Source organism: Bradysia coprophila, assembly GCF_014529535.1.
Source record: "Bradysia coprophila strain Holo2 chromosome X unlocalized genomic scaffold, BU_Bcop_v1 contig_44, whole genome shotgun sequence".
NCBI classification, from domain to species: Eukaryota; Metazoa; Arthropoda; class Insecta; order Diptera; family Sciaridae; genus Bradysia; species Bradysia coprophila.
This window is the reverse complement of record NW_023503337.1, coordinates 529,276-542,658: the sequence shown is the minus strand read 5'-3', so window position 1 is coordinate 542,658 and position 13,383 is coordinate 529,276. Positions and strand designations below refer to the sequence as shown.

The 13,383-nt window shown below is 34.8% G+C and overlaps 1 protein-coding gene across 1 annotated transcript in view; it reads right to left on the bottom strand.

Annotated features, from left to right (window-relative positions):
* The window catches only part of LOC119070001 (proton channel OtopLc-like), a 28,058-nt gene extending 17,276 nt beyond the window's left edge, over nt 1–10,782 (bottom strand). The window contains exon 1 of the mRNA XM_037174253.1: nt 10,564–10,782. Within this exon, the coding sequence (XP_037030148.1) occupies nt 10,564–10,610 (47 nt within the window). The 5' untranslated portion in view covers nt 10,611–10,782. The remainder of the gene's footprint in view (nt 1–10,563) is intronic.
* Between the last annotated feature and the right edge of the window lie 2,601 nt (nt 10,783–13,383).

Here is a 13,383-nt window from a genome sequence, read left to right as displayed (position 1 = left end):
GGCCGATAATATAACACGGTGACCACTTGAGCGAAATTATTCGTGTTGGTGTCATAATGTATATGGAAGGGTGAATTTGTGTGCAAGTTAAACATAAGTTACAAGTTTTATTGCGAACGGTGCTATTGCACCCCCTTTTGACTGGTACGTGCCAGGACAACGAGTCTAATTACAAACATAACGTACTTGGAATGGCATTTTTTTGTGAGTAGTCGAGAATTTGTAGTCCGTGCCACAACTAAGGAATAAATGCCAAAAAAAAAATCTTTGTACAAGGACTCAGTTTTACGTTAACTTTGCTTTCAACTTTAAATCTCTCAGGTTATGGGCTCAATACTTTCTAAAACAAAAGGCGTCATTTCCGGATACTTATTTGACGAATGGAAATGACAATCTGAATGTAAGAAAGTCGAACTGGTAAAAGTAATAAATTTCGATGTTGAATGTTCTGAAGCACAATGATAAAAAATAACTTTTGTGAATAAGTTTTAAATATGCCGTGGACAATGCAAAGAAACGTGACTTACTAAGTGTGGTACACACAATAGTTCTTTGATCTGAAAATAGCAAGATTGTAGATTACCAATTGTGTCAAACGGTACACAGTACACGCTACATGCTTCTACCGCTATTGTAGAGCATCACAATGAGTGTAAGAGACAATTTGTACATTTTGTGACCGAATTCGGCTTTCCAATGATAAAACTGACACGGTCAAAGATACTTCTCTTCTCACTGCTGTGTTGTATACCATTTTTTTGTAAATGATTTCGCTTCAACACCTCACCCAGTTCAAAGTTTGTTGCTGTGTTGTTATTCTCTAACAACTTTATTGCGTATGTCCTCCACTACAATATTCACTTGGTCAAATAATTTTCTGAAACAACCCTCGATTTTGATGTTACACAAAATAAAATGATGTCACATGTGGCAGTGCATTGAATTGGAGCATATACATATTTGTACGTATAACGCACCATATACACCCAGTTACAATTTATATTTCCTTTGATGTTTCTCCTCAATGGAATTGAAAAACATTTTACTTGTTACAGGCTTAATGAAAATTTTGAGTTTAAATACAATGTTCTGTTGCACAAATTAATGTGTTCCGCGTATTAGCAAATTATAGGGTAGGTTTTTTGTTTTAGTTAAATTATAATCGTATCTGACTGATACTGATTCATAATACGTTGGTTAATGTACTTTAAAAATGAATTCATGTATGCAAGCCGCATATATAGTGTCAAAAGGTCCAGTGTGTATTATGCAAGCATGAGTGTTTTGCAGCGCCTTTTAGACAGTTTTTAGGGTGGTTTTCCGTAAATCAAAACCAATTACGGAAATAAATGTCAGGCCGATGTATTGACTGCATTTAAGCTTTAAGTGTCTTCCGGTCATATTGTGCATAATACGTTTTTGAATTAGAGTCTTTGTCTTTAATTGAAAAAATCGTTCCGGTTGAAAACGACATTATTGTTGAGTTAAAATTGAAATAACTCTAAGTGTAGTGGCTCCAATGAATGGAGCAACAAAGAATTTCTATTCATATGTAATTTCAACTATGTGTGCTTCAAATGGCTTGCTGATAAAAGAATTGACTACTTTGATTCGTATCAGTAGGGTTAAGTTCACCTCATCATGGAGGCTTACGGCTTACGGACTGTTATTCATCTATTATGGATAGGTATATAGCAAGTTGAATGTGAAAACTAATGAAGTACAAGATTTTTTGTAATCGATTTTTTCAGTCTTAGTAGAAACGCTAAATTGATAAGTACATAAAATCGACTGAATAAAAAAAGCCGAACATTCAGTATACTGATTAGATTATAACGTCTGCTTCCAGTCATTGTAACTTTTAACATATGCATATTGAAAGAATTCAGCATCAGAAAAATGTCACAAATGCAGAAGACTGTAACTTAAATAAATGAATAAATCATAGCATCATTTAAGATATTCAATCTATTTGATAAAAAGAAATTAATTGATTTGAGTGTGAATAAATCAAAACTGAATGAAAAAAGCACGGCTAAATGTTCGCTAAATTAATCTACATAATCAGCACGTGACAGTGACAGTGATTAGCACAATTGCACGATTGCTTAAAATACGAGATACATCCAAACGATAATAATGGTAACAATGGTAATTATTGCAATACAAATTTTCTTTTATCGATAACAATTTTTGGCATTTTCTTATTAGTTTGACTAGCCTCTCAAATTAATTTGGTCGGAATCAAATGTGTGTGTTTTTTTTTAATTCTACGATTGCGCCACAATGTACGTGAATACTAGCGGGTCATTATTTATGTTCGCAGATTATACGACGGCCAGTAAATATTTGCTTATCTCGACAGTATATGATTTATAGACTTTGACTGATTTCTTACAATCGGATTACGGGCTGATAAATATCGATTGGTTTTTTAAAATTTATGAGACGATTTGTGTGATTTGATGAGGTAACGACTTTCTGCTTCCCGAACAAAGTGTTCCAGAATTGGTATTGCATTCAACGGAATGGAATTTTTTTCAGTTTGACTAAAACTTACTAGGATTTCAGATTGTGTCTAAGCTTGTCCAGAGCTGACGAGGATGGCATTCGATGCTTGGGCATCATAGCTATGGTTATTACAAAAAGTTTCGTTTTCGAGAGTAATCGTATAAGTGTAGATTTTTTGAATAAGCTCATCTCTTACTACGGAGACAAGTATCACACGTATTCTTTTGCTACGATGACTATGGTAACGATACCGATATGGTTTCACGCCCTCGCCTTAATTCCATATAGGTAACCCGAATCAGCCCAAACAATTTCGTCATAAAATTTATTCTGAGCGATTATCTTGCAGCACTGAGTCACAGTGCCGATGTGGGCAATGAAAACCGCCTTTTTATAATTGTCAAATTTTGTTTTGATAAACTCATTTATTGTTTATATCATCCTCAAGAAGAATTACTTTTTTTTTCTCGGATGAAAATAATTTTTCTACTAGTGTGGAAAGCACTAGAACTGGATGTGACAGCAGCGAGAATGGATTATGTGTCACGAGAGCACCATTTATAGATTTCAGGTAAGTGTAACTACGGAGGGTGGTTAGTGATAGGTTAAATTCCATGCCTCGTGTCTGGATTGTCAACTCTTTCGAATAAGAAAAAATTCAACCCTCGTACAGTCATGTTACGTTTATTGCAAAAACTTTTCAACATTGTGATAGCATTCAAAGCATTTTATGCAAAGGCCAACGTCACATTTTGCGCAAATTGTTTTAGGAGAGGCGTTGCATGTTTTTTCAGCACATCATCTACGATTTGGTATGCAGCGGGGCCAGTGGCTTAGGTTGTCGAAACGAGCAGACTTGGTATCTTTCTCTGAATGTTTGTTTAGCCGATTTCCGGTGGACTTCGGTGGTACCCCATAGTGACGGCAGTAATATAAAGTTATTTCCCGTCGAAAATCAAGTTGTGGCATTTCTGGATGAGCCACTCGGTGGAGATGCCAAGCATTCTCGATTGCAACGTCAATATCGAACTCCACCATTTCTTACCATGGATTCCAATTCGATAGAGTGAGATGTTTTGATCCATTCGGTCAACGCCACCCATAAATTGATTATATTTGGCAACCACAAACGGCCGTGGAACTTCAACTTTCAATTTTCAATTTTCGCCTGCTTCTCAGATGAATATCGAAGAGCCTTCGTTATTGGTTTCATTCCATAAACAGTTGATGCGACACTGACCACAGAGTTGTCGACCCATTTCGTCACATGTATGTCCAAGCCGTTGACACTTTTTCCAGTCATAAAACCTCATCCCAGCTTTTTCGTCTCCTTTTTCTTTTGTTTTATTGGACAACTGTTCGGCAATCTGTTTTCTCGAATTGTGCCAGTTGCATTGTAGCCAAGTGACTTGAGTTGAAGAAGTGCAGGAATTCCGGTAAATAAGTTGTCGAAATAGAAAGAAAAGGGCTGTGCACGGACATGGTCTTCGAAGTCGTCAATCATGTTGAATAGAGGAGCGATGCACTTTCCATACTCTTCTTCGTAGATTGTCTTCGATCTTGGATTTTTGCCTTGGTATATTTCAAAGTTACTCTTTATATCCAAACGGGACTGGCTTTTCTTTGAGACACTGTTTCATGCCGTGGCGACCGTAATACTCTATCATACTTTCGTCGTAAGATAGGTTTTGTTCTGCATGAAAATGCTTGAGAAACTTCTTTTTTAAATAATCGGTCAGAGGTCGAAGCTTCCATATTTTGTCAGTGTTTGTTTATATCCTCAAAATGTAAAAATTGACTGATTTGCTTAAACCGGTTTTTCCTCATAGACGAATAAATTAATTCATTCCGTAAATCCGGATCTTTGGACTAATACGACTCCAATCGCGATTGTACGTAGCCGCTGATCAACAATATTGCGATGTACACTTTCAATTCAGCCACAGTGATCTGTGGATCCGGTTTCCCCAGATGAGCTGCATAGTTTGAAGCCTCTTTTGTGATCAGTTGCAACAGTTCATTGTCAAAGAACTTCTCAAACTGTTCGTATGCACTATGTCCACTACAATACTTGTAATTTGGCTCAGGAAAAATTGTCTCCATTGGCTTAGACATATCATCGATCCAAATATAATCAGCAGTCACTTCTTTGTTCGATTTTTTTCGTTTCATTACAGGCTCGTCGTCGCTAATTACATTCAAGTTGAAGTCACATTCCTGCTGGTCATCATTGGTTTTCGTTTCCGGCAAAATTTTTCGTTTACGAGCTTTTGGTTTGGTATTTTTGGTGAATCATACTGCTTGTTGGCGAAATCTTTTGTTTACAACATTTTGCAAATTTAGTTGTGCCAGTTTTTTTGGTCTTTTTTTCTTGTAAACGATCGCCTTTTGATGAAGCATTGGAGTCACTTATGACATTATCGTCGGTTACACGTTGATGTAAAAGTATTTTTGCTGATAAATCCACACAATGACGGGTCCGTCTTGTCGATAGCATATGCTTGCTGGCCCGTTTACCATTACGTAAAACCACTTCGCAATTTACATCCAATGTCGCTTGCGACAAACCATCATCAGTTTCCTCACAGTTTATTTTACTATCGTCCGGTGGTTCAATAAATATTCGGGCTGGCTTATCTCGAGAACGAAGTGAGCGATCGTTCGTATATTCCAGAGCGTCGTGAAGTTGTAATTTTCTGAAGGATGTGATAAATTTGTCGAAATTATGTTGAATAAACGCAAGTTTATGTACTGATTGAATTTTACCTTTTGTTGCGTTTCATTTTGTTTAAAAACCCGAAATTATGAGGAAAACGTTTCTTTTAGAGTTCGTTTTGATAAAAAGCCAGATTCTGAATGAAAATTTGACAGCAAAAAAATCTGACGTTGCGACTCAAATTTCAAAGCAACTAGATTTATACAATAAGTTTGTATGTGACGGTGAATTGTGACTAATTAGCAGCGTTAGACTGATTCGGGGATCAAGTTCAAGTTTCAAGTTCAAGATCCACTCAATTTTTGATGGTCGGCGAACTGTGACGACTCACATACTTTTTCGTCAAACTTCTTTCGGTTTTTCCATCATTAAAACACAAATTATTTTCACAAAATTCTCTTCTTTATTTCCAAAAAAACCATTTTACTTCAAAATTTATAAACTGAAAAAATTTTCAAAACAAATCACGGAATTTCCTTTTTCATTTCTCAACAAATTTCTCAAAAAGAAAATTCAAAATTTATAGACAAAAAAAAAATTTACAAAAAAAAAAATTCATTACAAATTATACTCTTCACAAAATTTCATTTTTCATTTCTCAATAAATTCTTCAAAAAATAAATTCAAAACCAAAAAACAAATCCCAACGAAACTTACATTTCCAGATTTTCTTCGTTCCACACACAATTCGCTAACCCAAACGTTCTTTTACCGATTTACCTTTCCCATTGTTTCCGACGCCATCACGTCATTTATCGTTCCCGTTATTTCCACCTTTCTTTGCATCACCATTTCCGCCTTTCTTTGCATCGCCATTTCCACCTTTCTTCCCATTTTCACTCGATTGAACAACCACGTCAACCATTTCGACGTCATTCCGATCGGAATCCTTCCGTTCAGGCTTATTTCCCAAAAGATTGTCGATTCGACAAATAATTTCTTTGTAGTCGTTCAATTTCCACTCTGGTACCTTTGTCTTATAATTTTTCATTCGACGTAGACGTCCTCATTGTTCGCGTGAATGGCGTCCTGAATATGGTTGCTCAGATTGTCGATATGGTCAATGAGCTGGTTCGCATGATTGCTGATCTGAGCGGAACGGTTTTTGAGCTGAACGACACCATTGCTGATGTGGGCGGTACGATTCCTGAGCTGATGAGCACAGGCCCGTAGCTACGGGGGGGCTAGTGGGGGAATTTCCAAAAAATCGTTTTTTTTTAATTTTCCCCATACTAAAAGTTTTTTAACATCGTTGAGCCCCCTCTGGGATGTCTGAGAAATGGTTTCTAGCTACGGGCCTGGATGAGCACGATCGTTGATAGGGATGATGTGGCTCCTGATGTGGATTGGGTAATTGTTCCGACGATCGGCATGTTTGCTGGTTCGTTCTTCCTCCCCATTCATGTAATTGTTGAAACGATCCTCCGAAACAACCGTTTCCGGAATAGCCATTACAATTTGCCGTATATGAATACATTTTTCCTTTTCACTATACACAACCACCAAACCAACTCTTCCTTCGCAAACTTACTAATGGCGCAAATCAACTAGACTGAAGTTATCACACTTTACAAAAAATTCTATCTACATATTTCAGGGCACCACAAAATATTTACTGCATTACCTTCAAGACTTCAAAAATTTCGTTTCAACCTTTCCTACCTAATTCCTACCTATTTTTGTGAATGGGAAATCGACAGATTATTTTTTCTCGGTCTTCCAATAAATTTATCATTTCCGGTTCCTTTAAAATCTTTAAAATTCAAAATTAAAAAAAAAAAAACAAAACATAACTCAAAGTCTCGCCAAATATTATTCCACCTTACACTCAATCATTCACAACACTTTCTTTCCTGAAACTTTACTGTCATTTGCGTGCGTGCAGTCATTAACATAGTAACTATCCTTTTTTTCTATTAGCGTATATGATGATGAGATATGATTGATGATGGGATATAATCGATGATGATGATATACGATCTATGATGAGATATAATCTATGATGAGATATGATCTATGATGGGATATGATCTATGATGGGATATGGGCTACGATGCGATATGTGCTACGATGGGATATGTGCTATGATGTGATATGTGCTATGATGAGATAGGATTGATAATGAGATACGATTCATGATGTTGTTGATTTTGATGATGATGATGATTCAAGAGGGCAGCACATAACTAAATGCTGCGTGTATATCCTTATATTTGCTCCGATCCCTCCGTCAGGCGAAAGGTTTTTATTTTCTTTTTTTTCGTTCATCGATAGTATTCGATTGTGATTATCTCAAAAGATTAAATCTTCCGTATTTCGTTAATTTTAGAAGTGTAGTCGACACAACTTGATTTTCATTGATAGGTGAGTGATAGTCATGTCAGCTATGTATAAAAGGAAAAAAGTGCTCGAGAATACCTTCGAAATTAAATTTTCAACTTTTTCTCCTATTTCTAAAAAAAACTCTGGCCACTCTCTGTATTAAAATACCTTGATACTCTTGACGTCACTTTAATCAAAATGAGGCTGCGTAAGCCGTGCTCTTTCTCGACATCAATCGTTGTACTAAGATAAAACGAAACAACAGTTCTCTGATACATTTCCTATATTAAAGTAATTTCTTATGAATTTGATCGATTTTGGGAAAATCTGATTTGATAGACTTTCTTTCATAGCGAGTATTTGAACAGTTTGTATAACATTCTATACCAGCAAACAACTTATACGCGCGCAAATAAACTCGACAACACGGTTTGATCAAAGTTTTATTATTAATGAAAATTGTGCACATGGTTCAAAAGTTCGCTCTCAAAAACCGGTTGAAATTTTGTCATCGTATGATGATACACATCCTTGGTATAAATGATATTGCTTACGTGAGATGATTTTTTGAATACATTATGGGTATCTGAATTACTATAACAATAATACAATATAAAAAAAGACATGATTGGGAGAGATGTGCTTCAACTGCAGAACAAATTTGATGCGAACAAAGGAAATCTAAAACAATGCTGTCTTACAGTATACAATATCCGTTGTTTTAGAAGTTGACATGGAGACTTACGTCACACTTACGACTTTAAGTGTTTTTCAAAAGATTAGGCAATTGAGTTGAATTTGATTTAATTACAGTTTCACCTGGCTTACCTACTGGTCCTCTCACTGAAAATACTATTGTAGACGTTTCTACATGTTTACATGTTTACAAATTTGTTCGAAAAAATAATATATTTTTTATGATAACTTCGTATCCGCGTTCTTTCTGGAAAAAGTGAACCATAAAAAGTGAAGTGAGTTGTAAGTCAAGTAGTCTTGGCTTTGAGCAACAATGGTAACTGTTTGTGGTCTTAAGAGAAGTAGTTAATCTGCTGAAAAGCTTACATTTGGGCGTTTTTTGAATGCTATTTTGATTATTTTTGCTGGTAAACAAATTAATTTGAACGACCACAAATGTGCCTTGAGCCAAAAATAGATTCGTTTGCTGCTCTGATATTTTTTTAGAGCGTTAAGACTGCAACAAACGATCTGCAGTCAGTGATACGCTGAAATGTAGCCTAAATTTGGGCGCTGAAATAATACATTTTCGATTATGAAGATAACGAAGAAAACGAAGATAACTGCAATAACGACCACGAATATGTTAGCTTTTAATAAAAATTAGTTGTTGTCGTTTGACCAGCTCTGAGAAACGTGAGCAGTAAGCAGTTTAACGAAATTTTCATAAACTGCTCAGTTTTCTCAAAGCTGGTCAAACTGCTACAACCAAATCTTTTTTTTTTTGAAAACTAACACATTTGTACTCGTTATTGCTGTCGTACATTTTTCAAAAGAGATTCTGATGAAAAGATATTAACAAAAAAGAAATACGAAACACGCAAATGTAGGCTACAATTTTAGCTAAGCACGGATGCCTCTTAAGACGAATCTACACATGGCTAAATTGTAGCCTACATTTCCGGGCAAAATTATTATTATTTTTTTTGGAAAAAGTACGACCATCGTTTGGTGTTAAAGTGTGTTAGGTTTCAGTTAAAATTTAAATGTTTGTGGTGATGTAACCTCAGTCTGAGAAAACTCAATATTTCACGAAAATTTACACAAATTTTGAGTTTTCTCGGAGGTAGGTTACATCACCATTAACATTTAAATTTTTAGTGAAAGCTAACACATTTTAACACCAAACGATAGTCGTACTTTTTCCAAAAAGGATGCGACTCCAAAATTATCATCAAAATAATAATAATTTTGCCCGGAAATGTAGGCAACAATTCAGCCATGTGTAGATTCGTCTTAAGAAGAGCATCTTTGTTTTATTACAATCGAAAATGTATTATTTCAGCGCCCAAATTTAGACCACATTTCAGCGTATCACTGACTGCTCGTATATTTGATAACCGACCCGACCACTAAACACCTCTTGGCATATCTGCGTAAGGTGTAATTTTTGTGCTATCTCAGTTATATACATAATAAGATTACAGAGGATCGTATAAGTTGAAATAGAGAAAATCAAATTGTGTTACATATATTTAGCTCTTTCTACAGGTGCTTTTCGATAAAAATGTTCAAAAGAATCTTTTCTTATACAGATAACCGAAAGAACGACAAAGACAGAAAATGTGGTTATAACAATGTCGATGCAAAAATTTTAAAATTGGCATTTCGATAAGGAAAACCCCATGCTTTATATGTTTATTATGGAGGTAATAAACTGTCAATATTTAGTAAAACAATTATCTTAATTTGGTCATTGAAAACCAAAAAATTCTTTCGATTTATCGCACGTCTTCAAATTTATTCAAGATTTTTCTTCATATAAATTGAGCGATAAAGACAGCACATAATTTTTATAATTCTAATTTTAATCCAAATAAACGATTTTATAGCACAGAAACGTTAAATTCAAACACAATCTGTGATTAGATTAGTATTTTTATTGACTCCTTGTGACAGGTAACGTTGAACCATGCGCCTAGCTCAAATGTCAAATTTTCTATTCACTTTGGAACGATTTTTTTCTTCGACCAAACAATTTCAACGTTGCAACAAAGTATTCGAGATCTAATCGATTCTCAAGCAAAATGCACAAAGAAAAATAATGCCGAACTCATTGAAAACGAATAGTGCACAACAATTATGTCATCATAGTGTACGCTAAATTAATAATTATTTTTTTCAATTAGTTGTTCACTTAGCATAACATGTCTATAAAAATTGACTTTCAGCTGACACTCATGGAAGAAATCACAACATTTATATCTATCTTATACATCAGCCACTTAATATTCTTCCTTCACTTAATTCAATTTTGCTTTGCATCGCCTTTTACTTACCGAAATGAAACGTTAAACGGAGTTGACTTCCTTCGGTTGAAATTCATGGCAAAAAACTTTTTTTTAACTTTATACCAAAAAACACCTTTTCAAACTGCGATCTCACTATCGCTTTACCAATGTTTGTAGGTTTATTTTCTTCTTCTTTTTTTTTTGGCTAAACAATTTTCATTCTATGCGAAATCTAACGAATCGACCGCGAATCTCGTTGCTAAATTGTTTTATGAAAATGATACAGAGAAACTATAGCATTCATAGCGACAATTATTTGTATTTTAAAACATACATTGGTTCTTAATAGTGTGTTTCTTTTATGATTAATTGTTGATTATGCGTTGTTTAACCATTTTGAAAAGCGAGGTGAGCTTTTATGCGCTCTACCTGCATTTATGAAAATGAATTCGTTTGTTTGTTGCGATTACAGTCAAGTCATATACGTATTCGCATTTATTCATACACACTTATGCACACACTCACACACAATTGATGGAATATTAAATTCATTCACAATTTACGATTGATATTGATGCCGTTCGAACAAATATAAAGTAAATTACCTGTACGAGATGCTTATCTATAAATGGGATCAGAATTTCAAGTGCAACAAAATTGAAACTGCAATAATAAATGTTGTGGTGTTTATTTAATCAAATATTCGTTTGCTCGTTTCATATGGTTTGAGTGCAGAGATTAGGTATACATTAAAGATGAACAGGGTGAATCGAAGTAAGAATAAGATGATTGTACATTGTAGAGATGACGGGTAATTAATTGGAAAGTAATGTGAAGGGGCAACTTTTAGGAGACTCATCAGGTGACGATATTTTGTAAAGATTTTTCTTTCCTGATTTATAGTCGGTGTTAGGGGAGCTATCGTGTTTAGTATATTTAGTTAACCCATCTCCTGTGGATGTTCTTTATGTTCTTCTGAGAAACATAGTGATTTGTAGTGATTTCTGCATGGTAGAGTCTACCATTGGTTATAGACGTACATTTCTCTACTAATGCTAGAAAACAACTGGATTTAAACCAAAAAAAATTATTGACCATTAAATCGGAAGACTGCTGGTCATCCAAGATTGTCATCTACACCACCATTTTCGCAACATCCTACCCATTTATTAAGGTAATGTGTGATGAAAACACTTACACAGCCCCAGCCAGATCCAACATTGACACTTCATTCAACCGCACCTTGCATTGTTTAACTAACTGTGCATGCGACATTTTCCATTTTTTTTTAAATTCATTTTAAAACGTGCCAATCACATGAGTTGACTACGAGGGGGAAACAACTAGTGTAAATGGCGGAACCTAATTGATCAAAAATGACATAGATTAATCAAATTTTTGATGAATTTGTCAGAAATTAAATCAAGCTTCGAATGAGAGGTTACAAAAACAGATAATGAATTACAACCACCTCAATTATGTTAGAAATGTTTTGTGTGACTTCTTGTTTTCCTTCGTTCCACACGTTCTACATTGTTATATTTTAATATGGTTCGCATTGACTTTTGGATTTACTGTTTCTACAAGCACGCGTAGAGTCATCAGACAACTGATGTAACATACACATCATACAAGTGGGCAATTGATGGAAGTGTGGAACTTAAAAACAATCGAACACATGAATTTCTTGCTAACAAAATTTAGTTAAGTGTAAGAGAAAATGCATTTTTAGGTAAATTAAATTGACTTTCAGACTAATAGGAGTAGTGGATATGCGTGTACCACGATTTTGTCTAGTCGTTTACCCCTCGGTGGTTTGTTATTTATCCAACAAAACATTCTTGTTTACTTTTGGTACACTTACCATACTTTCCTTCCGAAATGTAGAATAAATAATTGCTTAAATTTGAGAAGCGTGTAGACACCGAATGTATTTACTATTTATGTGTGTGATGACAATTTACAATATAATTAGATGTTTCATTTTATCTTTCGATACTGTAACTAATGATATAAAGGTCAAGAAACAACTATGTTTTATCACGCACTGTACAGACAAGGCTACAAAAATATTGAGCAAAAATTGAATTTGCTGGACACCCTTTCCTATTACAATACATGAGAGTGTAAGAGCGCTTACGGAAGAAATATTTCTTCTGCATCGTACCGATCGGCTTCTAGGAATAGGTGGTTAAAATAAAAATGCAAATGTAAATGTGGCGCGTTGAAAGAGAGAAGCTACACTCTGTGAAAATAATACAAAAAATATTTTATTTCGCACAACAAAAATTGAGTTTAGACTCATTAGAGTCCCACAGAAATTTTTTCGATATCTAAAGAGAAGCCAGAGACGTTTTCGGGGTATTCTTTAGCGGTGTGTGTGGTGCCATTGTTATTATCCTAGAATTTTAAATGAACAGTCGTTGCGTTCACTTTTTGATGTGTTTTTGCTTACACAATATTATTGCTTTTGGGGGTTACAGAGTTTTGGTTTCGGCATTTTAGGAATATTATACCATTTTTCAACATTTTCTAAAAATGACGAAAAATTCAAGAAAATTCTTCCCCAAAAATAGTCCCTGAGCGAAAAGACGCAACAGATTCTCGTGTGACTTAATTAATATTCAATAGATTTCTCATGCGTGCGGTGTGATCAACCTTATTTTCTCCCCTCAATAGATCAAGACAAAATTGATTTCTGTTGACGACTCTCTTCATTTATTTATTATCTCTCAAATTCATTCACCTTCACACGTACTTACCAGCAGAATTCAAACATTGCTCTTGTTGAAATTTCCTATTTTGTCACTTGGGTAAACAAATAACTATTTCTACATCTGAGTAAGTGCTCTGACTATGTAAGCACAT